Source organism: Schistocerca piceifrons, chromosome 3 (genome assembly GCF_021461385.2).
Source record: "Schistocerca piceifrons isolate TAMUIC-IGC-003096 chromosome 3, iqSchPice1.1, whole genome shotgun sequence".
Taxonomy (NCBI): domain Eukaryota; kingdom Metazoa; phylum Arthropoda; class Insecta; order Orthoptera; family Acrididae; genus Schistocerca; species Schistocerca piceifrons.
The window spans coordinates 265469574-265488455 of NC_060140.1; the positions used below are offsets into that span (position 1 = coordinate 265469574).

An 18882-nucleotide genomic window follows, 5' to 3' on the forward strand; every position below is an offset into this window, starting at 1 on the left:
TCTATTTGAAAGTCAACTGTCACCAACCCCAAAGGCGTGACCTCCTTATCCCCCACTCTATGCAACCTATAACGTGGTGGGTCTAGCTTCCTTCACCCCATTATATTCCTAGTAGCCACTGACACTTGCGCCCCTGTGTCCAACAAAATCTTAAACTTTTTAGTTCCTATGGATCCTACCACTGAACATTCCACCTCTGCATATGTATCCATAGCATTGAAATTAAATGGGAGCTCCCTTAGGTGGGTCTTGGGCCCCCTCTGCCATTTAACGCTTGTCCATCTCTCCTATCCCCACTTCTCCATCCTCCCCGCTGCCGATTTCCACCCCTTCCTTTATTCCTTGGTGACTGGGAACATTACCTCTGCACATGTCCCGTACAACCACACTTAAAACATTTCACACCCGCTGTAAACACTGTTTGCCTCTTGCATACCCCTGTTGCCACATCTATTTCCTCTCATTGAATTGCCAGCTGAATGGCTGAAAACAAATCTTTCGGAGACCCTTCACGCATTTTCTGTGACATATGCACCAGTAACCCTCTCAAAAATACATCAAGTGCTCTTTGATTGGCCTTCTCCAACAGAACACTATTCGCTTCATCACTCTGACCCAACTCGTAAGTATACTCATTAATTTCCCTTATCCTGTCCACATTTTTCTCCATCATCTCCCCCCCGTCTCTTTGTCATTGTTCTTAACCTCTCTCTAAAATACCGAGAGCTATTCTGTTTTTTGTACCTTTGTAAAATCCCTTCCTTTAGCTGCTTAAACTGTCCTGCCTTCCATGCGGCCTCAGAACACCTTACATATGTTTTCGCTTCACTCGTTAATCTAATCTTGGCTATATGTAACAACTGCTCATCAGACCAACCATTCATCACTGCTGAAGTCTCCAAGTCCTCCACATACGAACACACATCCTCAGATGCCTTGCCAGAAAACGGAATAATCAAACTTGCAGCAGGTGGATCAATCTCCTGCACCCTAGGCAACAATGACTGATCGGATGTCGTTTCCTGCTCACTTCTAGATGTTAATTCATTTCTCAACTGCATACTGTCTGCTGTCAATTGTGCTACTTTTTCCAATAAAATCCATACTGCTTCTGGTTCCGACACACCTTGCGTCCTTGACTCTGCCATTGTGTTGCTTTTGTTCCTAGTTAGTCCCAAAACAAAACATTTAAGTACAAGAATAATCCAACCCCCTACACCTCAGTATCATCATACTCAGTAACATCATACTCAAATCAATACAAAAGTAATTAAATACCACGAAAAGAAAAAATCTTACTGCCCCAAATACACTAACACTTATTCTGACAAAATAATAATAATAATAATAATAATAATAATAATAATATGCCTACACAAAACTTATAAAATGTGGCTCCTGGCAGGCCATACTCAAAACACAAACAAGAAAGAAAATGACTAACACTCAAAAGAAAACTGGTCAAAACTTACCACATCTTGTGAATGTAATGCGGGTGGTGGGCTTGAATGTCGTACTGGACAGACAATGACCACTATTCTGACACCAAATGTAGTAGCAACTTCTACCACCAAATGTATCAGGATGACCAAACGTAGTGGGAAGAGGCAGAAGGCACCGTATGAAGACTCGTCCAAGCTTTCCAAGTGATTTACTGTTCCCATCCACAGTGCCGTGTTCCCCTCAGTCTCTGTCACCGGGTCCCACAATGCTGAGGACACCGCTTCACTGTCTGCGAAACAGCTTGGCATGGGATGGCTGCCTCAGTGACCTGTGCATGCACTGTGTGTCAGCCTTGTACACCAGCGGAGTTCCGTTGTCGTCAGGATGCTGGCAGTTGATGCAGCGGTCTGCGTCCCTGCTGACTCAGCGCTGCTCGGTGCGAGCTGCAGGGGCCCAGCTGCGTCCTTCTCTCTGGCATGGCTGAGATCGCAGTGACAATGAGCACTCGTGATCCGGTGTCTGAATCTGTGGCCCTCACCTCAGGATGCTTCCGGCATGCATTGGAAGCCAGGACGCCTGCCCGCCGTAGCGAGCCAGGGAGTAGCCCACTGCTGGCTAACTACGGACCCCGTGTTGGTCTCAGAGGGTCAAACCAGCAACCCACTGTGGACTCGAATGCTGGTGCCTCACCTGCTGCTACGTGTAGCTGGTGGTGTGACATGCCCCACCATCCAGGAGAGCTGCCATACTTGAATGAATCTTGTTAGAAACCCGCACCTATTTATATGAAGCTCTGCACCTCTGTTTTGCCATATGCGCCACTTTGCATCACGTACCCATGACATGCTAGGTTGGCCAGTGGGCCCCTTCTGCCTGTGATTTGTGACATGCAAAACCACTACATATACTCTTTCAGCAATTTGATGGCCCAGTGGCCTCTATTCTACTTTGCAACTGTAGGTATGCGTAATTCACTGCAATCCGGCCTGCACCTGGATATAACTTGTGCTCAGAATATTGCACAAAACTAATTTTCCCTATCCTAAATGGTGGTGCCACTACGTAGTTATAACACAGAATTATTATAGAAAATCTTGAAAAATTGATAATAATGCTCTTAAACATTTGAAGCTTCTATTATAAATATTAAGATCATTAAACTTATACTGTCTAAATGACAAACCCACCAGGCTCAGTGCTTGCTTAGATAATATGATATGCAACTTTTGGCCAAATAAAACTGAATTTGTTACTGTAAACCTTGCGATTCAGAACATGCATGGCTGTGGTTTAGGCGCCCTTTAAACAACAATACAGACAGTTCAGCAACTGAACTAGGAAGAGTAACCAGGCCAATCAATGAACATAAATTGAATCAGTTAAAAACCAATCTTAATCACATAAACTGGGATACAGTACTCGCTAGTGATACGTCTGTGAAGGATTCAACACAGAAATTTTTAGAATTATTAGCAGAAAACCTCAACTTATGTTGTTCCAAGTATCACAGAAAGCACCCAAAGCAGACCTGGAGTAATAAACTGCAAGAACTGAGAAACTGGCACATGTGGCACCTGTGCAAACTTAGGGAAGAATGACGGCGCACTATGCAGATTGCATTGGAATCAAGTTGAGAAGGAAACTTACACAGCAGCAAGAAGAGTGTATAGATCACAAATTGAAGCACCCAAGAGGAAAGCCAATGATAGTTACATATTCAGTTTGACAAATAAGTGTAAAGCAGCATGGAATATTATCAAAACTGAGATAAGCTCCAAAAATAAACAACAACATTCCAATGCAACCAAACACCTCAAGTGCACACTATACCAGTTCTGGCTCAAATAAAAATCTCACTGAAGATGCAAATAAAGTGTAGTTTTGCTTCCAGCTCTAGATAGCAACATGACAACTTCTGCTGGACTTGTGTATGCTACAGACAGTCAGCAAAGCAATTGCCAAACTTAATAACTCAAAAGCAGAAGGCTTCTATGTGCTCCCAAACAATATAATAAAAAATGTATAGAAAGAAATTCTACTGCCACTAACCAAAATCATGAAACAAATGCCAGACAAAGGAATTTTCCCAGATTGCCTAAAAATTACTATTGTAACACCTTTCCATAAGAAAGGCGATAAAGCATCTCCTGATATCTATCATCTCATCTCACTCATACCAGTCATATAAAAAATTATAGAGTATTGTATGCACAAAAAGATGAACCAGCATTTCAAACAAAATAATCTACTTAGCTCCTCACAATACAGTTTCAGACCTCATTTTTCCACAATAAAAGCAGTTGAGAATACCATCACAAAAATTTATGGCTGTTTTGAGACTAAGAAAACAACCTGTGCAACTCTTCTAGGTTTGAGGAAAGCTTTTAACACTGTCTCCTACTGTATACTTATAAAAAGGCTCCAATACTATAGAGCTGGAGAAGATGTTCTTTACCCTCCTCCAAGTAGCCACTCATCCCACTCTTCCCCAATTCTGTCAGCCTCAGCAACTGTTCAATAGCTGCCTGCCACTTTAGCCATTACTGCCTGGGTTGGATGTCTGTGTGTATGAAAGTGATTAAAATGATTAGAACAATAGCTACACAACCATTCATGTGAATGACTGTTAGAGTCAATAAATCCACCAAGAGGATAAAAGCATTTTTATATTTGGCAGAACAGATAAAGAGTCATTAATCTCTTACTTACAAAACAAATGGCCATAATTTAAATGAAGTGTGATTGATATAGAGGAACTGTGGGCAAAATTGAACTTTGCTGTGCATTATTCTTTAGATGAGTGTGTGCCACCTATGTTGATTAAAGGCATAAAATGACACAACAATGGTGATGAGTTAAAGTTAGTAGAAACTCATGCACTTATATAGAGTTTATGCACTATGCCGCCATTACATGTATAAAATGCATGTTTGGCCATTAGCTGATTTATCAACCAGTTTCAGCACAGACCATCTTGGACTGGCATGAGATGCTGGAGTTTGCAGTCATGTGTGCATGTGGTGTGCTTGCTTGTGTATGTGAATGCTGTGTGTGTGTGTCTTTTACTGATGAAGGCTGTGCCTGAAAGCTTTATGCAAGGGTCACTTAATTGTGCCTGTCTGCAACTTGACATGTCTTCTTGTGGATAATGACATAAAATACACGGTCTCTTCTCCACAAACAACACAACACATAAAATACACAATTTTAACATCAGTATGTGTCATGAAAGGTAAGCATAGAAACATATTTAAATAATAGTGGTAAAGCATGCATAAAAATGAAACAAGAAAGTGAGTAGCAATTTACCATGGCATAAGTGCCACAACTTCAATTAGGGGGCTGTATGTGAAATTTTTAAAATTAAGAATGGAGAAGATTATAACAGAAGTGGAGAAATACAGTGGCTTTCAAAGAGGCAGATCAAGTGTATACAATATCTTCACCCTAAGACAGATCATTGGGAAGAGACTGTAAAGGAATACAAGCAGTAACTTGAGGTCTTTATGGGTCTTGAGAAAACTTATGACAAGGTGACACTGAAGATGTTGTTTGAGGTGCTGTGGTCAGGGGAACTGCCAAAAACTCTACATGTAAGAAGAATATGCCATTAAAGTAGCAAAATAAAGTTGTACAGAGGGCTTCCAATCTTTAAGATGTATGTGCAGAAAGCACTGGATCTCTGGTATGAAAAGTGCATGGGCATGGGAACAGAAGCAGGGAACCAGTTCATGTACATCTGTTCTATACTGATGGTCAGATTGTTGCAGCGAACTATGAAGAGGATATATCGTAACCTGCTTAGGACATTATTGGAAGAATATAAAAAGTGGTGTTTGAAAATGACTTTTGAGAAGATAGTATACCTATGTTTGCAAAAGGAGAAAAGTAACTTGGACATTGGTGGACGTCAAATTAAAGTGTGTAAAGATGATTCAAAAGGCTCTGAGCACTATGTGACTTGAAAAGTGTGTAAAGAGTTTAAGTATCTGGTCAGTATTATATGATATGTGACGGTAGATTTGACAGGGATATCCAACAATGGATTGGACAGGGAAGGGTGGGAAGGGTGGTCCTCAAAAATGAGTTTAAAAGTTAAAATGCAGTAATACAAATCCACTATGGAACTAATAACAAGTAATGGGAGTGAGTGATAGGAAATCATGAAAAGAAATAAAAAGACTTAGAACTTTAGAAATGAACAACGTGAGAAGAGAATGTAGAATTTCCTGACCTGACTGCATGAGAAATGAGGACATATGAGAAAAGATGCAGACCTATTATGATATTATGAATAGAATTGAAAGAAGACAGCTAGGATGGTTAGAGAGTGTCAAAAGAATCGACAAGGACACATGGTCAAGCAGCACTTTCATGGCAGCCTAATGGAAAAAGAAGAAGAAGAACACCATGATAATGGTGGCTAAGAGGAATCCAAGAAAAAAAGGAGAGAAAAGGATGAGGAAGAATGGTGATGTTGAGGTGTTTGGTGACAGAGATGCAGGATGTGGTGACAGCTATAGGACACCCATGACAAAAAGAAGGAAAAGTATCCTGCATTCTCACCTCCATCTCCTTTCCTTCCTCAAATGTACAATTGTTATGTATATCAGATCCATCTCCAATTTAATAGAAAACTTAATTCTTCACAGTTTTATCTGAGTATCCATCACCATATCAGTTAGAGGCAAAAAATACAGCTCTTTTGATGATGGAATTAACTTACTGGAAATCTAGAAGAGAACTTTAAACATTTACTCCTATTTTCGATTACTTACTTCCATTTTCACAGAACCTCCCTGAGTAAGGTTCTGGACAAAGACAAGTATACTCCTGTAACATGGGTTGACACACACCACCATGCACACAGTGACTTTGAGAACATGGTATTCCTGTCCACTGTGGTAAACCAGATGTTCTGAAGTCCCCTATGGAGTTTCCATTGACAATAAATTGTTGCACTGCTCCATCTAAGCCAACAGAGGTGTTATCTTTTGATCTGAAATGTTAATAAGGTTACTGTAATACATTACTGATACTTATTACTGTTCTTGAAGAAAATGCCCATCAGTAAACCAACACTGCTTTCAAGTCAAGATCAATAATGCTGTTACTATGGTTCAAAAACAATTTGTACTTGTTAGAGTCAATTGAATAGCTTTTTTTCTTTACAGAGAGCAGAGTTTAACACATTTTAAATAAAATGTGTAACTGGACATACCACATTTACAATTGTTGAGGAACAAAGTATTCTGGATTAGTTTTTAAAAGATTTACATCTAAAGGAGATTAACAGCAAAACATTCATTTATGAAGGTATGCAAACAATTGTGAAGATTGTATTGCAATGTACAGACCTTTATGTGATAAGGGGTAAAGCATACCAACCATATTAGCAGCTACAGAACCTATTCCTCCTGCCAACAAGCAGAAATCATTTATCTTACAGTAAGGTTTCAACCCATGTAGTATTACAGTATATCCTATTAGTTTTCTATTATTCAGTGACATCAATTGTGTTTGAACTTTATAATCACTTATTCTTATAGCTCCTATTTTCGTATTCATGTAATGATCAATAGAAGGGTCTCTGGCACAATTCATCTGTAACACAACTTCCAAATGCAGAGTTTAGAATTTTGGCCTCCATTTCATTATTTTCTAGACTGAACTGTGACTGAATATATTCAATCTCTAAACTGATTTTGCATAAGACCAAAGGTTCCTGTGATATTTTGTACAATTAGACAGATAAAATTATGCTTTTGAATTCTTTCAGCGCTTCTCTCCCACATAATTTTTAAAAATAATTTCCTTATACTATCATTAATCAAAGTTCAACTCTCTTGTCATTTACTATGTGCACATAGCTAGCACACATCCTTCAATATGTTTGAATTCAAGGCAAACATCCTTTACATTTTCACCTCCACAGCTGAAATTTACTGCTGGACACTCAAATATTTAGTCAGTTTTTGCACTGCATGTCTAAAAATGCAAGTAGCCAATGAGACTTATTTCTTCCTCCAGAGTAAAGTGATTGAAGATTTAGGGCTTGTTTATTGCCACGAAGTTTAGACTACTAGGAAGACAAACAAACTTACGGGATTCCTCCAATGTACAATGGAAGCTCTAGGTTTAGTTCAACAAGAGGCAATCCTGATTCACCCCTGGTTAAAGCACCATTATCCAGCTGCAGTGTTCCTTCACGGTCTTGTCTATTCACTTTCACAGAATGCCATTTTCCAAGAACAATTTCATCATCAGATCTGCAAAACACGTAAAAAGTAGAATACTGTGATGAATCTGAACAGTTTCTCATAGATGTCTGTATTTATTCAAAATATCATGGACAAATAATAAATAACAATACTTAAATATACATTCTGTTGCACTTATATTTGCTATTTTTTTCTCAACAATGTAGGTGCAAGATGAATAGACATATCAGTACTCCATACATACATGATTTTGCAGAAAAGCAGCTAATCTTTTGAGATATTGTAGTTTACTTTTGCTCAAGATAGCTATGAGGCATATCAAATAAGAAGGGCAACTTGATATTTTAAGGCTATGATTATGATATGATGATGATAATGCACAATCAGAATTAGTAAGGGAATGTAATTTTATAGTTCTCATTTGTTTTAGTTTTATAGATGTTTTTAATGATGCAGGAAATTTAGCTAGACATTTGTTAACTGAAATGGCAGGAGACGAGATTTTAAGAACTTACTTTTTACTTTAAATTTGAGCAAAGTGCTTTTACCCCTATGCTCTATCAAGTTGAAATGCTAATTATCAGGAAGATAAGGCTGCCTGCAGATTGAAACAATCTGGTATATACAAGCAGTAATTTTCATTACTTCAAGGGCATGTAGTGGGGATCAAGCAGGTATCATTTTGAATACTAACTCATGTTGACTTATTAGCAATATAGTACTACAACACTTTTAAACTTACTGCATGTTTGATACATCAAAGAGAGGAGTACAATTCTTGTTGATTTGCTCTTGTGTTCACTTAAAAGAGTAGCTCAACAAGATGGTGGCATCTCAAGTTTTGGTATGCATGTTTACTAGTGCCTGTTAGTCCAACATTCCCTGCTGCCACAACCTAACCCAGCATATGTTTTTACAGATCTTTCCACGATTTCAAGGCTGTAAAAAGCCTGACAACTTGCTTTAAATGTTCAGAAATGCAAAACTGCATATTTTGCAAACTGCAAAACGAGAGTATCATATGAAGACAGTATTAGTGAGTTACAGTTGGAGTCGGTCAACTCAGACATGTAGTTTGATTTAAGAATTTGTGAGGATATGAAACAGATTGATCACAGAGGTTCAACTGTACATAAAGCAGATAGTAGGCTTTGTTCAGTCATAGGATGCTTGTAAAATTTCAGGATATTCACCTCGATAATAAATTGACATGTACAGAACACATCAGTATAATATGTAGTAAAGTAAATTCAGTCTGTTATGCATTTCAAAAGTTAGCCAGAATTGTGAGTACCGAAGTTCTTAAAATGTATTAATTTGTACACTTCGAATCTATTACATCATATGGTCTAGACCTATGAGGAATCTCAGTAAATATGATGAGATACAGAAAAGGGCTTTCCGTACAGTGACTATTGAGAAACACTGAACACACACATAATAAAAAAAAAAAACACTACTCATAGGTACATCAACATAAAATGAGAAACTGTTGAAAACTAAGAAAAATTGAACACAGGTCAAGTCATTCCAAGAAAATTATAGTGTGCATAAGGATGTACCTATTCAACTTTCTTTCATACAATATCAGTTAAATAAAGAACATTAATGCCTTTAAGAAAACAGTTACAGAAATAATGAAGAAAAATCCATTTTATTCAGCAAATTAATTTTATTCTTATTGGAAAGTAAATCACACAGGCTGCAGCAGTTTTAGATGGGGATGTTTTGAACTGTGGCTGCCAAAGATACCAATAGAGGTTATGACCTAATACCACATTTACAATACTGCCGATATTAGCAAACAATTGTGCTCTAGACATTACTGCATGCTTCTTCTGTTCTGCTTTGTTTTGTGTTATATGTTGCTCATTGTTTTCTTTTCTTATTTTCAAATGCATGAAGTAACTAACCCCGGTCCATGAAGGGTTTGAGCACAATCCTTACAACATGAGATGGAATCAGTGATCCCTGATAAGTACTGTTAAGTACTGCTGATGCTTACTGGCAATTGATTCATCTTATTGCAAACCATTCTTGACTGGAACTGGAAATGAGGGAAGTGACAGTGGTGCACAAAGCCTGCCCCCACCCTCCATCACACACTGCAAGGTGGCTCATGGAGCATAGATGTAGATGTAGATACAGTCCCTGGCCAAATCATTAGATGCACTGCACATTTTTAATGTTATTTATAATAATTACATGTTGAGTACTTTATTTAATGTGTTTAATCAGAAAATTTATGACAGTTATTCAGGGCACTTATTACATTGTTGAATTTTTGTATTTGTTGTTGCTACGTGACATTGGATTGTTGACTAATTGTAGGTATCAATGTGCAGAGTACAGTGTACAGGAAAGGACCTGTTCAGTGGCATTCTTGCGTGTAAATGGTGTAATACTTTGTTCATTTTGATTATCAATTTCATAATATTGACATCACAACTGATTGTTTAACAGCCAGATATTACTAATTGTGACCTTTAAAAATGGGTAAAAGAGGGGACATTTCACCATGTAAAAAAGCTGAGGTCAAAGCCCTCGTTAATAGGAAAATATATTCCAATTGGGAAATTTCACTAAGGTTGGAAATGTCAGGAGCTGGCGAGAGGTGTATAAAGAAGAAAATTAATTCAGGTAAAGAACTGAGTCCCAGAAAGAAGAATAAATGTAGAAGAAAACCAATTTTCACCCCAAGGTCAGAAAGATTTCTCAAAATAATTTGGCTAGTAAACAGAATTGCAACAATGAAACAGATAAAATCTCAACTGGAAGAGGCTTATGTGAATGCATCTGAATGCACTATTCACAGAAAGCTGAAGGATATTGATTTCAAGACCTGTCGACAGGCTAGAAAACCAAAGTTAACAGCCAAAATGAAAGCAAAGCATCTGAAGTGGGCTAAATAGTGGTGTAATAAGGATGTGGACTTCTGGAGATCAGTAATTTAACTTTAAAACTGTTACTTATGATATGATATAATCTATGTAGATTTATTCATAATGTATTAATTACGTTTCCTGATTTTTACAGGTATGCTTCAGCGATGAAAGCATGTTTGAAATTTTAACTAACATATCTCAGTATGTGCGCTGTTGAACAGGAGAAAAATTTCATACTGACTGCATTATTCAGACCGTAAAATGTGTCAATAAGGTTATGATTTGGTCTGTCATCTGTGGCAAGGGTACAGGATGTCTTTACGTGGTTAAAGGCATAATGAGGCAAGACCAGTACAAGGAAGTCCTACAAAAATGGTTAATACCATACCACAGAGAATGGTTCATGAATGGGGAACCATTTATTTTTATGCAAGAAGTAGCTCCCAGTCCCACAGCCAGATCAGTTAAATCCTCTGTTAGACTGGCCAGGTAATAGTACCAACATGAACCCCATAGAAAACATATGGGAATTAATGAAGAGGGAGGTGGTAAAAGATGTCGTCAAACAAAAACACAGCTCTTAGAGAAGATTATCCATGTATGGTATAATCATCCGCAAATGCAGGAGACTGTACAGTCCTGTATCGACAGCATGCTATGCCATATTAAGGCTCTCATAGCTGCAAAAGGTGGCTCAAAAAGATATTAAAACTAATGTTTTCACTTTCACAATATTTTAATTTTTGTTGTAATTACTGAAATAAAATATTTCCAACAAATACTACATTTTATTTATTTGTTGTACCACCTTAGTTATGAAATAGGCTACACATAATCATTTCATTACAATTTATGTATTAAAAAACAAATTTCCTTAGACATAAATCAAAATTTGCTTAAAAACTGTAGTGTGTCTAATAAATTGGCTAGGGACTGTGTATTCTCTAACAAATATGATACTTGGTATGCAACATATTCCCACAGGTAGTTAATGAAGTCTTAAAGCCACAGCATTTGTTTAATATATCTAATAACACACATGTAAAATAAAACTAAAAATAAACTCCTCCCAAACAGGCCATGAAGGCCCAATGGTACCGACCGGCAGCCATGCCATCCTCAGCCCGTAGGCATCACTGGCTGCAGATATCGCAGGGCATGCGGTCAGCACACCGCTCTCCCGGCTGTATGGCAGTTTCTGAGACTGGAGTGGCTACTTCTCAATCAAGTAGCTCCTCAGTTTGCCTCACAAGGGCTGAGTGCACCCTGGTTGCTAACAGTGCTCGGTAGACTGTATGGTCACCCATCCAAGTATTAGCCCAGCCTGACAGTGCTTAACTTCGGTGATCTGATGGGAACCAGTGTTACCACTGCGGCAAGACCATGTAAAATAAAGGAAAAGCAACAACTTACCTACAGTTGACTGATGAGAGGTGGATAGAAATATGCAACAGGAGACAATATTCACACTAGCTTTTGAATTCTCACTCTTTCTCTAATAAAAGTACACACATTCACTCACACAAAACCACACAGACATCCAAATGCACACACCTGTGGCTCCAAAGAAATTATCGATGGGAGCAGTGCCTAGATAGTTGGAGGTGATGAGGGGATAAGGAAGGGTACATGAGACGAGAAGAGGGTAGCAGGCTAGTGTGAGGCAGATTTCCAAACAGATGACTCTGAGTGCACGAGAAGATGAGAGGAGATCAGAGGGTAGAGGCATATCAGAGACAGAGGGGATGGGGGGAGGGTTTACGGTGGAGGAAGGTTGAGATTAAGGGAGAGACAGGGAGAGGAGTGCAAAAGGGGAGGGGTAGAGAGAGAATGCCTGTATTGGGGGGAGGGGGGGGAGGAAGGGATGTAGAAGAAGGCAGTACACGTTCTGTATGGGAAAGGTGTGGAGTGGACAGAATAGAGAAGGGAAAATGTCAGGTGAGGCAGTGTGAAATAGGTTAGCAGAGATTTAAGGCAGGAGGGTTGCAATGAGTGCAGGATATACTGGAGATACATTTCTGACCTGCAAAATTCAGAGAAACTAGTGCTGGAATTGCTTGCACAGTGAATCAGCTGTTGAAGTCATTTGTGTTGTAGTGTGCAGCATGTTCAGCAATTAGATGTTCAAGTTTGCAGTTAATCACAGTTTGGCAGTGGCCATTTATGTGAGAATCATCTCATTACACAGTGAGAGGTAGTCAAAGCCCAGGTGAAGGATGTGGTTGAGCTCTTCAAGGCCAGGGTGATACTGGGTGATCAGGACACTACTGGTTGTTAGCCAGTTAACAGTTTTCCTGGCATCAGAAACAAAGATGGCACAGAAGATTTGTTTTTGGATTGGCTGGGTATGATACAATCTGTCAATAAAGGCTGTAGTAAGGTTCTCTGTATATTTTGAAAGCTCCTGGTTTCCATTGCAGATGGGGCATCCACAAATGAATGACAAGGCTCTAAGGGAGAGACTTTTTGACATGGAACAGGAGACAACTGCCAAATTGGAGGCACTGCTGGTGGTTGGAACACTTGATATAAAGAGATATGTTTATGGAGCCACCTGGGAGGATGAGACAGACATCTAGGAAGGTGACATTTAGAGTTTGGAAGCACTAGAGGAAGGGGATTTGCGAGCAGGTGTTGAGACTGAAGAGGACAGAGCAAAGGTTGTCCCTGCCATGAGTCCAGATCATAAAATGTCTAGAATGAATCTGAACCAGGCAAGCTGTAGGTGTTAACTGGATAGGAGGGATTCCTCCATATGGCCAGTATACAAGTTGTCAGAGGGTGGTGGCATGTGAATACCCATGGCAGTACCATTGACTTGTTTACAGATTTGGCCTCTGAAAGTGAAGCAATTGTGCCCCAAGATGTGGTTGACTAGAATGATTAGGAAAAGAGGTGGTGGGTTTGGTATTAGAAGGACATTGGAAAAGTTAGTGTTCCATGACCACAAAGTGACAGATGTCAGGGAAGTTGGTGTATAAAGTGACCAACAAGGAGTCTGGAGGTAATGGGACAGGAAACGTGGAAAGGCAGTGAAGCAAGAGAGATTTTTGAACACAGGATGTGTGGCACTTGCATTACGCCATCCTACGCAATTTATTTATGGGCCATCTGGGGGAATCCTTCCTATCAAGTCAACACATAAAACCCCTTGTCTGGTTGAGAGTCACTGATTGTATTTTCATGACCTGGACCCTTGGCAGGGACAACTAATGTTCTTTCCTCCATCACCTCAATACCTACACCCAAATCTGTTTCACTTGGTCTATTTCAACTCAACAAGCCACTTTCCTAGGTGCCAATCTCATCCTCTCTGATGGCTACATAAATATGTCTGCTCATATTGTGCTCTCCAATCACCAATAGTATCTCAACTTTGAAAGCTGCTCTTTTCCGTTACCACCCCTGCACATTCCATATACAGCAGAAATCAAGAGTTATCTATATACAGGATGAATCAGAAGGAAAGGTACATGCTTTGAGGGGTGATAGTATTAGTAATTCTGAACAAAAAACTTAATATGGACATATACCCTGTTCTGAATGGTTTCTGAAATAGAACACATTTAATATCACTTTTGCACGTTTTTCTTGAATAACTCGAAAACTGCACCCTCCAGAAAAAATGTGTCGCTGTACAAAACTGAACTATATTTCATTTCCTACAAAAAAGGTCCTATTCATCTTTTTCTCTACAACTAATGGTTTGTGCAAAGAGAGCAATGTTGAAAAACTAGCTCGACATGCATGCACGGTAGCTTACATAGTTTTTGTAGGCCAATTTGAAGTAGTTTCCCGACTTGACAGACTACAAGTGTCCCATATCAAACTGTTTGTCTCAACTTGCTCTGCACTACTGTGGTACATTACAAACCTCAAATTGGCCTACAAAAACTTCTGGAACATTGTAAACCTCAAATTGGCCTACAAAAACTACATAAGCTACAGTGCATGTGCGTTGAGCGAGTTTTTCAACATTCTCACGCCTTGTTCACACAAACCATTAGTTCTAGAGAAAAAAATGAATAGGACCTTTTTTGTAGGAAATTTAATATCGTTTAATTTTGTACTGTGACATGTTTTCACTGAAGGCTGTGGTTTTCAAGTTATTCAAGAAAAACGTACAAAAGTGATATTAAATGTCTTCTAACTCGGAAGCCATTTGGAATAGGGCATATGTCCATATGAAGTTTTTTGTTCAGAGTCACTAATACTCTCACCCCTCAAAGCATGTACCTTTCCTCCTGACTCATCCTGTAAATAGATAACATTACCGGAGCCTTTACTGACAGACAGTATTGTAGGTAGCCCATCCAGGAACAGATCTCCTGTGCTGTCTCCTTCTCCGACACCAGTAAATCTGTTAACCGGCCACTGACCAGCACTCCTCTGATCAGCCAGTATCACCCTGACCTTGAAAATCTCAACCAAATCCTTCATCAGAACTTCAACTACCTTACTACAAGCCCTGAGAAGAGGGATATCTTACTCAAGTTCCTACCCACATCACCCAAAGTAGTGTAGTGCTGCCCAAGCACTCTACAGAATATCTTTGTCCATCCCTACTCCAGCCCTGCACCACATGGATCATTCCCTTGTGGTCAACCCAGGTACAAGGCATGTCGCATACACCCATCCACCACCTCCTACTGCAGTCCAGTAACAGGCATTTCCTGTCTTGTAAGAAGCAGGGACATGTGTGGAAGCAGCCATGTTATATATCAACTGCAATTATTGTGCAGCAGTCTATGTGGGCATGAAAAGAAACCAACTGACTACTTGCATGAATGGCCACCGCCAAACTGTGGTGCATTGTAAACTTGGCCATCTAGTTGCCAACACAAATGGCTTCAAATGATCTCAACAGCTGCTTCACTAATGGAGCCATTTGGATACTCCCTTCCAGCACTAGTTACTCTGAACTACGCTCGTGGGAATTGTCTCTCCAGCATGTTCTGTACTTTTTCGGTCCTCCTGGCCTAAATCTCCACTAACGTGTCTAGTACTGCCTCACCTAACATTTTTCCTTCTCTCTTCTGTCCACACCATTTCTTCCCCATTCAGATTGTTTCCTGCTTTTTTCTACAACTCCCCCCCCCCCCCCCCCCCCCCTCCCACCAATGCAGGCATTCTCTCTCTCTCTCTCTCTCTCTCCTGTTTTTGCATCTCACGCCTCTTTCCCACCCATCCTCACTATCTCTTGTATGCTCTACCCTCTGATCTTCTTTCATCTTGTTGTTCAGCAGCTGAGTCATCTGTTGAAAAACCTGTCTCACACTAGCCTGCTACCTGCTCCTCACCTCATGCATTCTCCCTTATCCTCTCAAAATCTCCATCTATCCGGGCAACTGCTGTCAATAATCAATGTCAACATTCAGTCTCATCACCTCTGTGGCTGTGTACATTTGGGTGTCTGTATGGTAGTGTGTGTGAATGTATGCACTTTTGCCAGAGAACGAGCAACTGTTCCAATGATAGTGTGAATACTGTTTTCTGTTGCATGTTTCTTTGTGTCGCACATCAATCAGCTATAGGTAAGTGGTTACCTTTCCTTTATTTTTTTGTATTATTGCATCCAGGAATTTCCATTGTGAATAATATGTATGCTTATTTCATAAATATACAGTTTCAAAACTATGTTAACTAGAATGAAATGAAGTGAATTTAACTGCTCAGCATTATAAAGAACTACAGGATGTGGTCAAAATTCAGCAAGAAATAAACACAGCATATCATGTTCCCACAATAATATATATGGTGCGCATACATCACTTAAATTGTACATGCAAATATGATGATTCACCATAGAGTCAACTGTATTTCCACCTGATAGATACCCATGAAAAATTTAATTCATTTAAAACACATTGATTTCCATTTAAAGTGTATACAGATGTAAGCAAAGGCTGTCTTAATAAATAAAATTAACCATTGCACTATGCTTTTATGTAGAATACAAAGATAAAATCCTCAAAGACAAATTACAACTTTTTTAACTTGGTGTGGACTTGACAGGAGAAACTTAGTATGTAAAAGATTTAAAAAATTCAAACATACTTACATACTTGCTACAAGAATTTATTTATTTTCTGCAATATTAAGAGCACCATACTTTATATTTCAATTAGACTGTTATAAACACAGTAAAACTTTTATTTTTTATTTATAAAATTTACATATAGCTAAGAAAGATAAGTCAATATACTCACGTTATATTTGCTGGGCCACTTCCCAAATCATACTGGAATTGTACATGGCCATTAATTAATTCTAGTGATATGAAATCACCCTTTCCATTTGCCATCTGTCCATTATAAAACAACATTCCATCCAAAGCTTGTGAGAGGAACCACATTTCTATGGAGAATGCTCTTCCCACACCTTCTAGCTTTGGAAGTTTTATGTATGAGCTGCCATTAAACTCAGGCACATAAATCTCCTGTAATGCAACATCCACTGGAAAATAAAACACACATTTCTTTGTATTTTGTCTGCAAGAGGGAAAAGAAATTAGTTGTGTCAGAGTTAAAAGCTTATATTTAAAGTTCACTTTTGGTTTTCTGAAATTTAACTCTCCATTCCCCCACTGTTTGTTTATATGGCATATAAAGAAACCCAACCTTGGATCTGTTGGAGCTGCAAATGGTTGGAAAGAGTTTAGGAAAAAAACTGTTCACAAGTAATAGGAATGTACACAGTAAATGTCTGCATGATGTTTTACAGTACTGCATGCCATTTCCTATTCTATTCACTGCACATGTAAGCAAATTTTAAATGAGTGCATGTTTTCGGGTCCTTCATTCACAGTCAATTCTGCATTAATTCTTCATTAGTTTACCTCACAATAAGGTGTCATCAGGGAAAAAAAGGGGGGGGGGCAGAGAATGAGAATGAGAGAGAGAGAGAGAGAGAGAGAGAGAGAGAGCGGGGGTGAGGAGTCGGGCATCATATCCTATAACTGTATCAGGTTGCACGGACCAGCATTTAAATGAAGCTAGTCCACAGCTCATGGTCTAGTGGCTAGTGTTGCTATCTCTGAATCACGGGGTCCCGGGTTTGATACCCGGTCGGGCTGGGGATTTTCTCTGCCCGTGGACTGGGTGGTTGTTTTGTCATCATCATTCCTGGAAGTGGCTACATTGGACTGTGAACCGATTAGGAATTTGTATGGATGCTGATGACTGCACAGTTGAGTGCCCCACAAACCACACATCCTCATCATCATTAAATGAAGCTGCTTCCAAATGTAAATCCCAAAGTTCAGTGCTCTGTGGTGGAAGAGTGAACTAAATTTAAGAAATTAAGTAAAAGTAGAAATCTGTAAAGCTATTGTAGCAGGAATGCAGAAAATAGCTGAATGATGCCAAAGTTGCATTAAAATTCCTCATTTAATAATACACTGAAAGACTGCTCTATATGTCACAGAGATTCAGAAAGATATTGATCTTATAATCTTTTATTTTTTACATTTGCTAGGCAGTCAACACAAGAACAGGAAATGATGCTGTACTAAACTGAATTTTGTTCTGTTCATTGTGATGGTGAACAGTTTTTGGAAATATTAGAAAATATGTGATGCAGCTGCCAGCCCCTTGAAGGAGTTACCAAGTCCCAGCACTCCTGTTCGTAGAAGGAGAATGATCACATGAAGCAAAACTAATAACATGATGATGAACATGCTCTGTCAATTGTTGCATCCTGTTTTCTGTTACACCATGCAATGGCATGAATGCTACTTGGAATATACTTTTTCTGTATTGATCAAAATATTTTATATTTGGAGAGGGCTGAATGGAACTTTGTAAACTCACTAAAAAGCTTATACTCTTTCACATTACTTTTCCAGTGAACTGTTGCAAGAAAATACCTTCATCATCCTTGGCTTTGAACAAAGTAATAGTGCTGAACAAGCCTGATTTGTAATCAACATTTAATTTGAAGAAACAATGCACACAGTACTTATAGTCAGAATCTATTTTTCTTGCTCAATAATGTCAAATCTCCAATTTTCACATTCTTGGTCCTTTGGTGATTTCTTTTAAATTTCTCAATTTTTATTTTCTTCTTCTCTGGAGTACTTTCAGTACAACTTTCGCTGAAACTCATTATGAAATATCTCCAAACAGCACATTATCAATTAAAGAGCACAGGCTTTGGAATTTGACAATAATTTGAACACACTGTTATAAAGACAGTCTTTGTTAATATCCAACATGCTTGCACTGTATGGGCCTCAGCACTGGGACGTCATCTACTGACTGGAGCATAAACAATATTAAATTGCTAATCAGATTGTTTATTTAGTTGCTGCAGTTTTAGATAGGGCTGTGTCT

At 38.9% G+C, this 18882-nt stretch overlaps 1 protein-coding gene across 1 annotated transcript in view; it reads right to left on the reverse strand.

Annotated features, from left to right (window-relative positions):
• Positions 1–18882, reverse strand: part of LOC124788576 (agrin-like) — a 293248-nt gene that overhangs the window by 30230 nt on the left and 244136 nt on the right. Inside the window, exons 19-21 of the mRNA XM_047255847.1 lie at positions 16759–17005; positions 7548–7712; positions 6222–6442 (exon numbers count right to left, since the gene is read on the reverse strand). Of these exons, the coding sequence (XP_047111803.1) occupies positions 6222–6442; positions 7548–7712; positions 16759–17005 (633 nt within the window). The remainder of the gene's footprint in view (positions 1–6221; positions 6443–7547; positions 7713–16758; positions 17006–18882) is intronic.